This window comes from Capra hircus, chromosome 1, assembly GCF_001704415.2.
Source record: "Capra hircus breed San Clemente chromosome 1, ASM170441v1, whole genome shotgun sequence".
Taxonomy (NCBI): Eukaryota; Metazoa; Chordata; class Mammalia; order Artiodactyla; family Bovidae; genus Capra; species Capra hircus.
Window position 1 is genome coordinate 146,148,707 of NC_030808.1, and position 16,803 is coordinate 146,165,509.

General features: G+C 47.1%; 1 protein-coding gene across 3 annotated transcripts in view; it reads left to right on the plus strand.

The window, feature by feature from the left end:
* The window catches only part of DIP2A (disco interacting protein 2 homolog A), a 109,749-nt gene that overhangs the window by 63,112 nt on the left and 29,834 nt on the right, over positions 1 to 16,803 (plus strand). For all 3 annotated transcript variants that reach the window (XM_018052503.1, XM_018052508.1, XM_018052511.1), the window contains 4 exons: positions 11,331 to 11,467; positions 11,808 to 11,888; positions 12,290 to 12,417; positions 14,735 to 14,849. In XM_018052503.1, the coding sequence (XP_017907992.1) occupies positions 11,331 to 11,467; positions 11,808 to 11,888; positions 12,290 to 12,417; positions 14,735 to 14,849 (461 nt within the window). The remainder of the gene's footprint in view (positions 1 to 11,330; positions 11,468 to 11,807; positions 11,889 to 12,289; positions 12,418 to 14,734; positions 14,850 to 16,803) is intronic.

The window sequence follows — 16,803 nt, forward strand, 5'->3', positions numbered from 1 at the left end:
CTGCCGAGGGCCTGTTAGGTGAGCAGCAGCAGGACCCTAAAGGCTCCAGGAAGACCATGGGCCTGGATGGCGCACGAGTCACCGGTGGGGCAACAGTGGGGGAGGGTGATGGCACCGTCTTCCCACAGGGCACCCCCCTGCCAAGCATTGTCACAGGAGGGAATTTAGAGCAGAGCCAGCCAGAGGCCAGTGGCTTTGTGAGTAGGGGGTGCCGTGTGTGTGCTTTGAGGCTGCCCCTTGCCATGGCTACCCTGCGGTGCTCCAACTCCTCTCCTGCCCATGCCCACTCTTCTGGCGACCCTGGAGAGCAGCTTCTATCTCCACTCAGGCCCTGTCGTGGTGCACCCTGGTCCTGGGCCCAGGACCATGTCTGCAGCTCTGCCTCCAGTAGGCTCTCGGAACAGGCTGGGCACCAGAGAGAGGGACATGGTCGCATCTGGCCCAGTGGTGGTGCTGGGGATCAGCACACAGAACAAGGATGGACATTTATTAGATTGGTGCAAACATAGTTGCGGTTTCAGATGTAAATTTTAAATCATTTTAACTAGGCTCAAACACATCTTTATTAATCAAAATAGGAACTATTACAGTCAACACATTTTAAAAATTTTAATTAATTAATTTCTTTAAATTGGAGGCTAATTACTTTACAATATTGTACTGGTTTTTGCCATACATCGACATGAATCAGCCATGGGTGTACATGTGTTCCTCATCCTGAACGCCCCTCCCACCTCTCTCCCCATCCCATCCCTTAGGGTCATCCCAGTGCAATGACCCTGAGCACCCTGTCTCATGCATCAAACCTGGACTGGCGATCTGTTTCACATATGATAATATACATGTTCCAGTACTATTCTCACAGATCATCCCACCCTCGCCTTCTCCCACAGAGTCCAGAAGACTGTTCTATGCTCTGTGTCTCTTTTGCTGTCTTGCATATAGGGTCATTGTTACCATCTTTCTAAATTCCATATATATACGTTAGTATACTATATTGGTGTTTTTCTTTCTGACTTACTTCACTCTGTATAATAGGCTCTGGTTTCATCCACCTCAATAGCACTGATTCAAATGCATTCCTTTTAATGGCTGAATAATATTCCATTGTGTATGTGTACCACAGCTTTTTTATCCATTCATCTGCCGATGGACATCTAGGTTGCTTCCATGTCCTGGCTATTGTAAACAGTGCTGCAGTGAACATAGGGGTACACATGTCTCTTTCAATTCTGGTTTCCTCGGTGTGTTTGCCCAGCAGTGGGATTGCTGGGTTGTATGGCAGTTCTATTTCCAGTTTTTAAAGAAATCTCCACACTGTTCTCCATAGTGGCTGTACTAGTTTGCATTCCCACCAACAGTGTTAGAGGGTTCCCTTTTCTCCAAACCCTCTCCAGCATTTATTGTTTGTAGACTTTTTGATAGAGCCATTCTGACTGGTGTGAGGTAGTACCTCACTGTGGTTTTGATTTGCATTTCTCTGATAATGAGTGATGTTGAGCATCTTTTCATGTGTGTGTTAGCCATCTGTATGTCTTCTTTGGAGAAATGTCTGTTTAGATCTTTGGCCCATTTTTTGCTTGGGTTGTTTATTTTTCTGTAATTGAGCTGCAGGAGCTCCTTGTATATTTTTAGATTAATTCTTTGTCAGTTGGTTCGTTTGCTATTATTTTCTCCCATTCTGAAGGCTGTCTTTTCACCTTGCTTATAGTTTCTTTTGTTATGTAAAAGCTTTTAAGTTTAATTAGGTCCCATTTGTTTATTTTTGCATTTATTTCCATTATTCTGGGAGGTGAGTCATGGAGGATCCTGCTGTGATTTATGTCAGAGAGTGTTTTGCCTATGTTTTCCTCTAGGAGTTTTATAGTTTCTGGTCTTATGTTTAGATCCATTTTGAGTTTATTTTTGTGTATGGTGTTAGAAAGTATTCTAGTTTCATTCTTTTACAAGTGGTTGACCAGTTTTCTCAGCACCACTTGTTAAAGAGATTGTCTTTTCTCCATTATATATTCTTGCCTCCTTTGTTGAAGATAAGGTGTCCATAGGTACATGGATTTATCTCTGGGCTTTCTATTTTGTTTCATTGATCTATATTTCTGTCTTGATGACTGTAGCTTTGTAGTAAAGCCTGAAGTCAGGCAGGTTGATTCCTCCAGTTCCGTTCTTCTTTCTCAAAGTTGCTTTGGCTATTCAAGGTTTTTTGTATTTCCATACTAATTGTGAAATTATTTGTTTTAATTCTCTGAAAAATACCGTTGGTAGCTTGATAGGGATTACATTGAAACTATAGATTGCTTTGGGTAGTATACTCATTTTTCCTATATTGATTCTTTCAATCCGTGAACATGGTATATTTCTCCATCTATTTGTGTCCTCTTAGTTTTCTATATATAGGTCTTTTGTTTCTTTAGGTAGATTTATTCCTAAGTATTTTATTCTTTTCATTGCAATGGTGAATGGAATTGTTTCCTTAATTTCTCTTTCTGTTTTCTCATTGTTAGTGTATAGGAATGTGGATTTCTGTGTGTTAATTTTATATCCTGCAACTTTACTATATTCATTGATTAGCTCTAATAATTTTCTGGTGGAGTCTTTCGGGTTTTCTATGTAGAGCATCATATCATTTGCAAACAGTGAGAGTTTTACTTCTTTTCCAGTCGGGACTCCTTTTTCTTTTCTGATTGCTGTGGCTAAAACTTCCAAAACTATGTTGAATAGTATTGGTGAGAGTGGGCACCCTTGTCTTGTTCCTGACTTTAGGGGAAATGCTTTCAATTTTTCACCATTGAGGATAATGTTTGCTGTGGGTTTATCATATATGGCTTTTATTATCTTGAGGTATGTTCCCTTCTATACCTGCTTTCTGGAGGGTTTTTATCATAAATGGATGTTGAATTTTGTCACAGGCTTTCTCTATATCTATTGAGATAATCATATGGTTTTTATCTATCAATTTGTGAATGTGGTGTATCACATTGATTGATTTGCAGATATTAAAGAATCCTTGCATCCCTGGGATAAAGCCCACTTGGTCATGATGTATGATCTTTTTAATATGTTGTTGGATTCTGTTTGCTAGAATTTTGTTAAGGATTTTTGCATGTATGTTCATCAGTGATATTGGCCTGTAGTTTTCTTTTTTGTGTGGCATCTTTGTCTGGTTTTGGTATTAGGGTGATGGTGGCCTCATAGAGTGAGTTTGGAAGTTTACCTTCCTCTGCAGTTTTCTGGAAGAGTTTGAGTAGGATAGGTGTTAGCTCTTCTTTAAATTTTTGGTAAAATTCAGCTGTGAAGCCATCTGGTCCTGGCTTTTGTTTGCTGTAAGATTTCTGATTATAGTTTCAATTTCTGTGCTTGCAATGGATCTGTTAAGATTTTCTGTTTCTTCCTGGTTCAGTTTTGGAAAGTTATACTTTTCTAAGAATTTGTCCGTTCCTCCCAAGTTGTCCATTTCATTGGCATATAGTTGCTGATAGTAGTCTCTTATGATCTTCTGTATTTCTGTGTTGTCTGTTGTCATTTCTCCATTTTCATTTCTAATTTTGTTGATTTGATTCTTCTCCCTTTTTTTCTTGATAAGTCTGACTAATGGTTTGTCTATTTTATTTATCTTCCCAAAGAAGCAGTTTTTAGCTTTGTTGATTTTGGCTGTGATCTCTTTTGTTTCTTTTGCATTTATTTCTGCCCTAATTGTTATGATTTCTTTCCTTCTACTAACCCTGGGGTTCTTCATTTCTTCCTTTTCTAGTTGCTTTATGTTAGAGTTAAGTTATTTATTTGACTTTTCTCTTGTTTCTTGAGGTAAACTTGTATTGCTGTGAACCTTCCCCTTAGCACTGCATTTACTGAGTCCCATAGTTTTTGGGTTGTTGTGTTTTCATTTTCATTCATTTCTATGTATATTTTGATTTCTTCTGTGATTGTTGGTTATTCAGAAGCGTGTTGTTTAGCCTCCATTTGTTGGTATTTTTGATAGTTTTTTTCCTGTAGTTGACATCTAATCTTACCGCATTGTAATCAGAAAAGACACTTGGAATGATTTCAGTTTTTTTGAATTTACCAGGGCTAGATTTATGACCCAGAGTGTGGTCCATCCTGAAGAAGGTTCCGTGTGCACTTGAGAAAAAGGTGAAATTCATTGTTTTGGGGTGAAATGTCCTGTAGATATCAATTAGGTCTAACTGTATTGTATCATTGTATCATTTAAAGTTTGTGTTTCCTTGTTAATTTTCTGTTTAGTTGATCTATCCATAGGTGTGAGTGGGGTATTAAAGTCTCCCAATATTATTGTGTTACTGTTAATTTCCCCTTTCATACTTGTTAGCATTTGCCTTGCATATTGCGGTGCTCCTATGTTGGGTACATGTAAATTTATAATTGTTATATCTTCCTCCAGTACTTTGGCCATCTCATGCGAAGAGTTGACTCATTGGAAAAGACTCTGATGCTGGGAGGGATTGAGGGCAGGAGGAGAAGGGGACGACTGAGGATGAGATGGCTGGATAGCATCACCGACTTGATGGATGTGAGTTTGAGTGAACTCCGGGAGTTGGTGATGGACAGGGAGGCCTGACGTGCTGCAGTTCATGGGGTCGGAAAGCGTTGGACACGACTGAGCGACTGAACTGAACTGAACTTCATGGATTGATCCTTTGATCATTATGTAGTGTCCTTCTTTGTTTCTTTTCACAGCCTTTCTTTGAAAGTCTATTTTATCTGATATGAGTATTCTACTCCTGCTTTCTTTTCGTCTCTATTTGCGTGAAATATCTTTTTCCAGCCCTTCACTTTCAGTCTGTATGTGTCCCTTGTTTTGAGGTGGGTCTCTTGTAGACAGCATGTATAGGGATCTTGTTTTGTATCCATTCAGCCAGTCGTTGTCTTTTGGTTGGGGCACTCAACCCATTTACATTTAAGGTAATTACCGTTAAGTATGATCCCGTTGCCATTTACTTTGTTGTTTTGGCTTTGAGTTTATAAACCTTTTCTGTGTTTCCTGTCTAGAGAAGATCCTTTAGCATTTGTTGAAGAGCTGGTTTGGTGGTGCTGAATTCTCTCAGCTTCTGCTTGTCTGTAAAGCTTTTAATTTCTCCTTCATATCTGAATGAGATCCTTGCTGGGTACAGTAATCTGGTTTGTAGGTTTTTCTCTTTCATCACTTTAAGTATGTCCTGCCATTCCCTTCTGGCCTGAAGAGTTTCTATTGAAAGATCAGCTGTTATCCTTATGGGAATCCCCTTGTGTGTTATTTGTTGTTTTTCCCTTGCTGCTTTTAATATTTGTTCTTTGTAAATTTCATTAGTATGTGTCTTGGGGTGTTTCACCTTGGGTTTATCCTGTTTGAGGCTCTCTAGGTTTCTTGGACCTGGGTGGCTATTTCCTTCCCCATTAAAATGGAAGTTTTCAGCTATTATCTCCTCAAGTATTTTCTCATGGCCTTTCTTTTTGTCTTCCTCTTCTGGGACTTCTATGATTCGAATGTTGGGGTGTTTGACATTGTCCCAGAGGTCTCTGAGGTTATCCTCATTTCTTTTAATTCTTTTTTCCTCTCTGCTTCATTCAATTCCACCATTCTATCTTCCACCTCACTTATCCAATCTTCTGCCTGCGTTATTCTGCTGTTGGTTTCCTCCAGAGTGCTTTTGATCTCAGTTATTGCATTATTCATCATTGATTGACTTTTTAAATTTCTTCTGGGTTCTTGTTAAACAATTCTTGCATCTTCTCAGTCCTTGTCTCCAAGCTATTTATCTGTAACTCCATTTTGTTTTCAAGATTTTATATCATTTTTACTATTATTATTCTGAATTCTTTTTCAGGTAGACTCCCTATGTCCTCCTCTTTTCTTTGGTTTGGTGGGTATTTATCATGTTCCTTTACCTGCTGAGTATTTCTCTGCCTGTTCATCTTGTTTAGATTGCTATGTTTGGGGTGGCCTTTCTGTATTCTGGCAGTTTGTGGTTCCTCTTTATTGTAGGAGGTTCCTCCCTGTGAGTGGGCTTGGACAAGTGGTTTGTCAAGGTTTCCTGGTTAGGGAAGCTTGCATTGGTGTTCTGGTGAGTGGAGCTGGATCTCTTCTCTCTGGAGCCCAATGAAGTGTCCAGCAGTGAGTTTTGAGGTGTCTCTGGGTTTGGTATGACTTTGGGCAGCCTGTATATAAAAGCTCAGGGCTATGTTCCTGCATTGCTGGAGAATTTGTATGGTATTTCTTGCTCTGGAACTTGTTGGCTCTTAGGTGGAGATTGGTTTCAATGTAGGTATGGAGGCTTTTGGATGAGCTCTTATCGATGAATGTTCCCTGGAATCAGGAGTTTTCTGGTGTTCTCAGGTTTTGGATTTAAGCCTCCTGACTCTGGTGTTCAGTCTTATTGTTACAGTAGCCTCGAGACTGCTCCATCCATACAGTACCGATGATAAAACATCTAGGTTAGTGGAGAAAAGATTCTCCACAGTGAGGGACACCCAGAGAGGTTCACAGAGTTACAAGGAGACGAGAAGGAGGAGGAGGGAGATAGAGGTGACCAGGAGGAGAAGAGGGGGAATCAAAAGGGGAGAGAGCCATCTAGCCAGTAATCACTTCCCTATGTGCTCTCCACAGCCTGGAACACCCAGAGATGTTCACGGAATTACACAGAGAAGAGAAGAGGGGGGAAGGAGATAGAGGTGACCAGGAGAAGAAGAGGGGGGTCAAAAGGAGAGAGACAGATCTAGGCAGTAATTTGTTCCTTAAGTGTTCTCCACAGCCCAGAATACCCAAAGAGATTCACAGAGTCCTGTAGAGAAGAAAAGGGGGAGGGAGAAGATAGAGGTGACCTAGGGGAGAAAAAGGAGAGTCAAAGGGGGAGAGGGCAATCAAGCCAGTAATCACACACCTAAATAAAAATGGGTACTGAAGATTGGATTCTTAAAGGTACAAAATTGATAACAAATACCAAAAAGCAAAGATTAAAAATCTAGAGTAAAGATTAGACTCTCAAAAATACAATATTAAAAAAACAAAATCAGAAAAATTTTTAAAATATGTATGAAATTTGCTTTAAAAATAGGGTCTTTTTTTTTGCAAGGTAATAGTAGGTACTCTTGCCTCTAAAATCCCATGGATGACAGAGCCTGGTAGGCTGCAGTCCATGGGGTCGCTAAGAGTCGGGCACGACTGAGCGACTTCACTTTCACTTTTCACTTCCATGCATTGGAGAGGGACATGGCAACCCACTCCAGTGTTCTTGCCTGGAGAATCCCAGGGACGGGGGAGCCTGGTGGGCTGCCGTCTATGGGGTTGCACAGAGTCGGACACAACTGAGGTGACTTAGCAGCAGCAGTAGGTTATAAAAATGAAAACTCAGTTCACTTCAGTTCAGTCGTTCAGTCATGTCCAACTTTTTGTGACCCCATGAATCGCAGCACGCCAGTCCTCCCTATCCATCACCATCTCCCGGAGTTCACTCAGACTCACGTCCATCAAGTCGGTGATGCCATCCAGCCATCTCATCCTCTGTCGTCCCCTTCTCCTCCTGCCCCCAGTCCCTCCCAGCATCAGAGTCTTTTCCAATGAGTCAAGTCTTCACGTGAGGTGGCCAAAGTACTGGAGTTTCAGCTTTAGCATCATTCCTTCCAAAGAAATCCTGGGGTTGATCTCCTTCAGAATGGACTGGTTGGATCTCCATGCAGTCCAAGGGACTCTCAAGAGTCTTCTCCGACACCACAGTTCAAAAGCCTCAATTCTTCGGCGCTCAGCCTTCTTCACAGTCCAACTCTCACATCCAAATGTGACCACTGGAAAAACCATAGCCTTGACTAGACGGACCTTTTTTGGCAAAGTAATGTCTCTGCTTTTCAATATCCTATCTAGGTTGCTCATAACTTTTCTTCCAAGGAGTAAGTGTCTTTTGGGGGTAATAAAGGACTTAAAATTTTTTTAAATTAAAAAAGTGATCATAGTAATAAATCTAGGAATTTCTGTGGAGCTGTTGAGGGCAGTGTGGGGTCAGTTCAGTTTCAGATAATTTCTTGTTCCAGCTTATACTTCTCAAGGGCTATAGGCCCCTTCCAATGTAGTTGGTACTAACTACAGGGTTTTAATCTGTTGCACCTGTCACTTCCAAAGCGGTTCCCTCTGTTTCTTTTGGCTTCTTCTGTTTGCAAGTCTCTTCAGTGTCTAATTTCTGCCCTGAAACAGGGGGGCAAAGGTGGTCACTTATTTAGGCTCACTTGTTCAGTCGTGCTGTGGGAGGGAGGAACACTGCAAACGACTATCACTGGCGTGTGTGGGGAGTGCTCGCAGTGTCTCAGCCACACTGGGTTTGCCCCCACTCACCACGTGTGTGCTTTCCCAGTCTATGCTGCTTAGGCTCCAGGTTGCTCTGCAGCTCTCTAAAGCAGGCCTGGGTTGTGTGCCCGTCCCAGGTCTCAGCTGCTCAGGTTCAGGTTCTCAGGTACTCCACAAAGGCACAGACTCGGTTCGGCCTGCGTTTTGTGCCCTTCCCAGGTCTGAGCAGCTCAGGTGACCAGGTGCTTGGTGAGCGCACTCTCCCCACGTGGGGCAGTGCCTCTTATCACCTCCTTAGTCCCAGCCACTTAGTTTCCTGGGTGTACAGCGGGAGTGCCATCTCAGGTGAGTTGTGTCTCCTCTGGGGAGCTGATCTCTGACTGCAACTCTCCTGGCAGATGTCAACCATCCAGGATTCCAGGAAGACTTAGTTAGCAACTGGGAGCCTGCTCACAGTTTGGTAAAGGATGCCATCCCTGGGGCCGAGATTGCCCCTTTCCGGCTCTGGCTATTGCCCTCCTGCCTTCCTGCCTCTGGCAGGGGATGGGCCGGCTGGTATTTGCTCAGTCCTTTGTTCTGTCAGTGGGCCAGGCAGTGCCTTAGGTTAGAGCTTTTCGTGGGAAAGTTCTCTGTCTCTCTTTTTTTCCTCTCTGACTATCCCACAGTTTGGGTTGCTATCTCATGTTAGCTCCCTCAGATTGTCCTCAGGACATTCAGGCCCGGTCCTTAACCCACGCCTCCCTGTTCAGCCTCCACTTGCTGGTGGCGGATGCGAGCGTGTGCGCTACTTCTCCAGTGGGAGCTGCAGTTAGGCACGTAATCTATGGGTTTTATTTATTTATTTATCCTCCTAGTTATGTTGCTCTCTGAGATTCCAAAACTCCCCACAGACCTGCCGGTGAGAGGGTTTCCTGGTGTTTGGAAACTTCTCCTCCTTCATGACTCCCTTCCTGGACAGGTCTCCCTCCCTAACTCTTTTGTCTCTCTTTTTATCTTTTATATTTTGTCCTACCTCCTTTCGAAGACAATGGGCTGCCTTTCTGGGTGCCTGATGTCCTCTGCCCACGTCCAGAAGTTGTTTTGTGGAGTTTGCTCAGCATTCAAATGATCTTTCGGTGAATTTATGGGGAGAAAGTGGTCTCCCCGTCTTATTCCTCTGCCATCTTAGGGAATCAACACAGTTTTGCCAGTGAGGAATAAATTTGTTTATTCCTGTAGCATAAAAATCTGTGCTTCGGGATTTGATGAACTCTTGGAAAACATTTTCTGCATCCTGCTGGTTGTGGTAGCACTTTTCCTGCAAAAGTTGTCGAACTGCTTGAAGAAGTGGTAGTCAGTGGGCGAAAAGTCAGATGAATATGTCAGATGAGACAGAACTTTGTGGCCTGATTTCATTGAACTTTTGAAGCATTGATTGTGCAGCATGCAGTTGGTTGTTGTCATGGAGAAGAATTGGGGTCATTCTGTTGACCAATACCAGCTGAAGGCATTGCATTTTTAGTATATCTCATTGATTTGCTGAACATACCTCCCAGGTGTAATGGTTTCACCGGGATTCAGAAAGCCACAGTGGGTCAGACCCGCAGCAGACCCTGGGTGTGTGTGTGTGTTCATGCTCTGTCCCCCGTGTGTGTGTGTGCAAACATGTGGGTGCGCATGTTTTTGCTGCTCTGGGTGTGTGTGTGGGTGCTCCTCCTTTGTGTCCATGTGTGTGCGCATGTGCAGACATGTGCCCCCCAAGTGTGTGTGCTGCTCAGGGTATGTGTATTTGTGTGTGTGTGCCCCCCTGTGTGTGTGTGCACACATGTGTGCAGATACGTACCCCCTGGGTACGTGTGTGCACTCCCCCAGGTGTGTGTGTGTGTGCACGTGCATGTGGGCCCCCCCACGTGCGTGTGTGCACGCATGTGGACACATGCCCCCCCCAGGTGTGTGCATGTGCTTTTTGCCCTGAGAGTGTGTGGTGTGTGTGTGTGCATGCTCCCCCAGGTGTATGTGTGTATGTGTGTATGTGCTCCACCAGGTGTGTATATGTGTGCGTGCCCCGCCTCCGTGTGTGTGCATGTGTGTTCTTGCTGCCCAGGGTGTGTGTGTTTGTGTGCATGCGTGCGTGCGTGCGTGCTCCCCCAGGTGTATGTATTGATAGGACGGGTGCAGCTCTGAGTCAGGTGCATAGTCCTCCCCTGAGCCAGCCCCAGGGTTTTGTCCCCAGGACGTGCAGGGTTTGTGCCTTTTTGTCTGGTCGTGACGTGGGAGGGAGGTTGGACTGTGTGCAAGTGTGTGTATCTAGGGGACAGGCCAGGCGGCAGCACCGCCCTTGCTCCCTGCCCCTCTGATGCCGTGACCTGACCTGTGAACCAGCAGAAGAGACTGACCCAGGGTCCACCCCCATTCCCCAGACAGTCTTCCTTGCGTGTCTTCCTCACTCGTCCTGGAGATGAGAGTCAGTCAGGGAATCCTCAGGTGGAGGTGAATGCTGGACTTCGCCCAGCACTGTGGGTGTTTGGTTCTTGCCTGAGCGACTGGGTTCCATTCAAGGGATGCTGCACATTCTGGTGTGCATGTCACTGTCATCAAGGCCTTTCTGGACGTCTGCTCTGTGGCCAGGCTGGTAACCAGGGCTACAGGAGCCAGACAGGCAAGGTCCCCAGAGCCAAGGGCTGGGCTGCAGGTGGCCATGTTGGTAGGGGTGCTCCTTGGCAAAGACAGAAGGGGGTCACTGGGCTGTGGGAGGGGCCGCAGGAGGGACATGCATTGGGGTGGGGTTGTCAGGTCTGGAGTGTGAGCCGGCCTCAAAGACGGAGGTGTGCAGTAGCATCTCCCATCTCACAGGGCTCAGGAGGGCAGTGCAGGGTGACTACAGAGCCCATGTCACTGGGAGCAGTTTCTGTTACCTGCACGAACCACTACAGAGCACACAGGCTCGTGGCCAGAGGGGTGTGGGTCTCCACGGGGGAGCATGACTGTTGGTGTCCACCCTGCAGGTGCTGTTCACACAGGTCTCTGGATGGTCCACCTCAGTGTCTGTGTGTGCGTGATCTCCAGGGTTGTTTTCTCTCTTCAGCCAACGTGTGTGTTGTGAAGGTGGAGGGCACCCCTCATCTCTGCAAAACTGATGAAGTTGGAGAGATCTGTGTGGACTCCAGTGCAACGGCGACAGCGTACTATGGGCTGCTTGGGATCACCAAAAACGTCTTTGAGGTCCCTGCGGGTCCCACAGCAGTGGCAGGAGGGTGGGCGAGGCGTGCAGGAGTGTGGCCTTCCTCGGGGTGCCTACAGCCCTCATGGACCCTGGGTGGCCTGGGGGAGCTGGCCTCAGGTCTGGAGCCATTGGATCCTCAGGAGAATTCAGTGCCTTCACAGGGGTGGGAGGGGAAGCCTGGGCCCTGGAGTCCATGCTGGCAGGAGCCTGATGGAGGCCATGCCAGCCAGTAGGGCCTCTGGCCTCAGGGTGGGGTGGGGTTGGGTAGGGAGCCCCGTCCCCTCCAGGGAGATGTGGTGATAGCCCTTCTAGGACTGTTGTCCTCTGCATTCTGTGCAGACTGTCCCGGTCACCGCTGGGGGAGCACCTGTCTCCGACCGACCTTTCACCAGGACGGGGCTTCTGGGCTTCATCGGGCCTGTGAGTGTGTCCTGCCAAACCCGGGCCACCAGCCAGGCTCAGAGCTGGGGAGGGGTCTCTTTGATGTCCACAGTGCCCAGGCCCCATGACGGAACCCCATCCTGCCCAGCTATCAGTGCTGTCATGCTGGGGTTCCCTGTCCATAGCCTTGAGTGCTTTACAGACTTGACCCTCGCTGTGTGCCCACCTTTGACCTTCCCTGCACTGATGCCTGCTCTGGACTCCCCCCATCCCCACTCCAGCACACCAGGCTTAGGGCCCCCGCACCCTGGGTCACCCCACCTGTGTTTCCTGTCACCGTGGGCAGGGGGCGTGCAGGGCCTGTCTCAGTTACCTGGTCTGCGGGCTGCGCCGCAGGGCCTGCTGTGTGTCCTCTGCCCAACCAGTGTTGTTGCCTTCAGGATGACCTGGTCTTCGTCGTGGGCAAGCTGGACGGGCTGATGGTGGTGGGATTTCGCAGACACAACGCGGATGACGTGGTGGCCACTGCGCTGGCTGTGGAGCCCATGAAGTTTGTCTACAGAGGCAGGTGATGCGCGGGTCCCCTTGCCTCACCTTTAGGTTCCTTCTCTGCTTAACCCTCGAGAGGTCCCCACAGTGGAAGGAGAGCCCGGTGCTGTGAATACGCAAAACCTAATAATACCTGTACATCGGAGAACTTCGCAAAGAACAGGACGATGTTTGCAGGAGGATGCCTGAGTCAGAGTCCTCACCATCTGCAGAGTTCACGATTCCTCGAGGGTGAGACCCAGACCAAGGCCTGGGCATGGAGGCTGGGCCAGCAGCACCCAGGAGCTGTGTGCCTGAGGGCAGAACCTCAGGGATGCAGGCCAGAATGGAGGCCTTTCCCTGAGTTACCAGGGGCCTTGCTTTCCTGAGGTCGAGTCAGTTTACCTTCCCTGAATGTGTCAGGCAGGCACTTCACGGGTTCTCATCCAGAGAGCAGATAAGACGGCCCAGCTGGTCGGGGCCCCAGGCGGCTGGGATGGGGAGGAAGGGCCCTGTCCAGCCTGTGCAGCTCAGGGCTCTTTGTCCTGGGGGAGGGTTCCATTCCTGGTTGGCCCACTCAGCCACCTATTTCGTGTTATTCTTCTCATGGGAGTGCTTCTCTTACTCAAACAAGGATGCCTGTGAGCCTGGCCAGAGCCTTCCCGTGAATACGTTGTTGTCGTCCAGTCACTCAGTTGTGTCCATCTCTTTGTGACCCCATGGGCTGCAGCACACCAGGCTTCCCTGTCCGTCACTATTTCCCAGAGTTTGCTCAAACCCATGTCCATTATACCTTAAAGAAACCATCAGGGAATTCTGCCAGTGAGGGGTCAGCATGGCTGCCGGCCCTTGTCCAGGTTGGGGTGATGGCTGTGGGTGACTGACCACCTGGGGGAAGCCAGCTGGGCAGTGGAACTGGTGGGTGTGTGCATCCTAGAGCTGGGGCACAGGGCACACACACAAATTGGAGGCACTGTTGGCATAGGTGCCCATGGAGGGGACACTGGGTAGTCCGCACATGCTCCTGGTACGTCAGGGAGACTGCCTGGTGTGGCCAACGATAGCTGATGACACCGGGAGGGTGACGCTGGCCCAGTGGCTGACTGGGCTGTGGGGTGGATGCATTTGTGGCTGGAGAGGCGACCTATCTGCCTTTACCATAGAGGAGCTGAGCACTGGGTGGATACCTGCAGGAACTCTTGCAATGTGAGGTCAAGGCACCACAACAGAGCAGTTGTTCAGTAGGTGGAATAAATGTGGGGCAGAAGCGGCCAGGGAGGGAGCCGATAAGCTGGAAAGCCAGAAAAAGAAACTGCTCCAAAAGTGAAGAAATAGAAAGTCTAAAAGAAAAATTGAGAGAAAAGTGAAGTGAGCGGGGCTGGCATCCAGACAGTAACCTCGGGGGTGGGGGAGCGGTGCATGTGTGAACCTGTGGCTGGAGGAGGCAGCCATGGGGTAGGTCTCCAGCCAGGATACGCCAGACGCCCCAGAAGAGGGTCTGGAGCGAGAGGATGACATGCAGTGATGTTTAAGGTTTTCAGAGGAACTTTTAGCCTAGATTTTAATATATTCATCCCAAGATGTCACTTAATTGTACAGTTGCAGTGAAAATGGTCTTGGGTATATAGGTTTCAGAAGTTTTATAACAAAGACTGTTTTCATGAAAACACTTTCAGGTAAGGTACTAAGAGAAATAAGATGGGTGAAAGTGAGGAAATGTTAATACTGGGTGAAGCTTGTATAAAAGAGAGAGAGAGTGTGTGTGTGTGTGTGTGTGTGTGTGTGTGCGCGCGCGCGTATGGGCACCTGTGTGCTCAGTGGCCAGAGGAATGAGTGAGTAGGTAGGTCCATGAGGCCCAGGGCTCATGCAGCAGACATGCCAGCTACTGGTCTTGTGAGGGAAAAGAATCTACTCGAGTCTAAAGGAAGAAAAAGGCAACACACAGAAAAGGTGAACATGTCGAATTCTTCAGTAAGACACGAAATACAAGTCCACAGACGTCAGTCACAGACGTGCGCAGAGTCATGCACAGTGAGAGATTTCATCAGCTGGACTGAAAAATTATGTAATTAATAGATCTTCTGGACACATATTTTTACATGAAAAAATCATCGCATGCCTTAACATTACAATTAAGGAGAAATTTCTTTAATAGTGTGAGCCTCGTTTTTTCTCTGCACCCAGGTCCTGTCTGCTTTGTGAATGGAAACTCATTTTTCCACATTGGAGGAGGTTTGGTTCCTTTTACATTCTATGGACCACGTCTCCCTCCAGCCCCACCGCAGTTTGTGTCTCATGGGGTGGAGTGTCTGCACCCGATCATGCTGGGTGGTCATCGCTTCCGTTCCCCCCCCAGGATCGCAGTGTTCTCCGTGACAGTCCTCCATGACGACCGGATCGTGCTGGTGGCGGAGCAGCGGCCTGATGCCTCTGAGGAGGACAGCTTCCAGTGGATGAGCCGCGTGCTGCAGGTGGGCCTGGGCCCACGGCTCCGCCGTCCCTGGGGTGTGGAGCAGGAACTGGGACCCACTGGTGCCATGTTTCCAGCAAATGTGTGCTGCAGCTGGAGGTGTTGCCCAGAGGGGTTCCAGTGTGTCCCATCTCGTGAGACCCACACTCTGCTACTCCCTGCACATCCACATTCGTTTTCTTAAATACTAAACTAGAAGCAGCAAGTCTTTTGTGGGGCTGGGAGGGAACTTTGCCTTCAGTGAAGAGCACAGACTATATGTGCGGTCAGGGAACGTTGTTTACTTAGCTCACTGAGTATAACTTACACATGGAAAGAGCAGATTTGCAGGAGTCCAGATTGATGAATTTTGACAGGTGTACATGCCCCAGTAACCACAGCTAAGAGCACTCACACCATTCGGGGAACTACCAGCTGCTGTGTGTCGGGGCCTAAGCTCTGCCCCCCACTAAGGGCATCGTACAACCAAGTTTCAGTGTGGGCTCCTGATCCGCTTGTCTTCCTCAGTGGCGCATTCATGACGTTCGCTGTGATATGTGTGTCAGTGGCTCATCCCTTTTTATTGCTGAGTTGTGTTTCCTTTGCTTGTTTGTCCATATCTTGGTGACACTGGGTTGTCGGTTTGGGGCTATTATGAATAAGGCTGCTGTGGACAGTGGTGTCTCTCCAAATCTCTGGGTGAGTTCAGTCCTGGCAGCTCTCCAGAGAGCCCCCTGGTGTCCCAACAGCTTCGGGCAGTTGTGTGGCATGTGCTCAGCCTCAGCCCCCAGGGTAAGGACACGCCTACGAAGCAGATTAAGTCCAGCATGAGGGAGACCAGAGAGCCCTGAGTGTCAGAGGACCAGTTTTTCTACTAATGCTGACAACGTTTATACTTAGTGAAGATGTTCAGTGTTTCATTGTGGAATGTTACTAATATACCAGTCATACAAAGAAGAGTGTAATAGCCCCCATGTGTCCACCATCAGCCTCAATCAACACCGACCAGTCCAGGAACCATCTGTACCCGACCTGCCCTCCCAGCTTCTCCCTCAGGAGGACTTTGAAGCAAATTCCAGACTCAGAGGTTTTACCTGTAAATTTTAGTATTTATTTCTTTAAAAAAGGAGTACCAGTATCACATCTTAAAAATCAGCAATAAAATTTTATTGGGATTTGGGCTTCCCTTATGGCTCAGCGGGTAAAGAATCTGCCTGCAATGTGGGAGACCTGGGTTTGATCCCTGGGTTGGGAAGATCCCCTGGAGAAAGGAAAGGCGACCCACTTCAGTATCCTGGCCTGGACTATACAGTCCATGGAGTCACAAAGAGTCAGACATGATTGAGCAACTTTCACTTTTATTGGGATATGATTGACATGTAACACTGTATTAGTTTCAGGTGTACAGCATAGTGATTTGATATTTGTATGTATAGTGAAATAATCACAACAACACATCTAGTTAACATCCATAACACAGCTACAGAAATTTTTTCTTGTGATGAGAACTTTTAGGATGTACTCTTATCAAATACACTCTCGAATACACGACCCAGCATTCACTGTGGTCCCATGCTGTACACTGCATCCCCAGGACTTGTTCATCTTATAACTGGAAGTTTCTCCCTTCTGACTCCCTTCACGCATTTCTCCTACCCCCACCCCTCACCTCTGCTAACCACCAATATGTTCTGTCCATGAGCTCATTTATTTTTTGTTTCTAGCTTCCACATGTAAGCAATCCTATGGCTTTTTCTGTCTGATTTATCTCACTTAGCACAGTGCTGTCCAGGTCCCTCTGTATTGTTGCAAATGGTAAGATTTTGTTCTTCTTTATGCCTGAGTAATAATCATATGTGTGTACCACAGTTTCTTTATCCATTAATCCATTAATGGACACTTAAGAATATTGGCTGTTATAAATAATACTGCATTGAACATGAAATGAAATGAAAAATGTTTAGTCGTGTCCGACT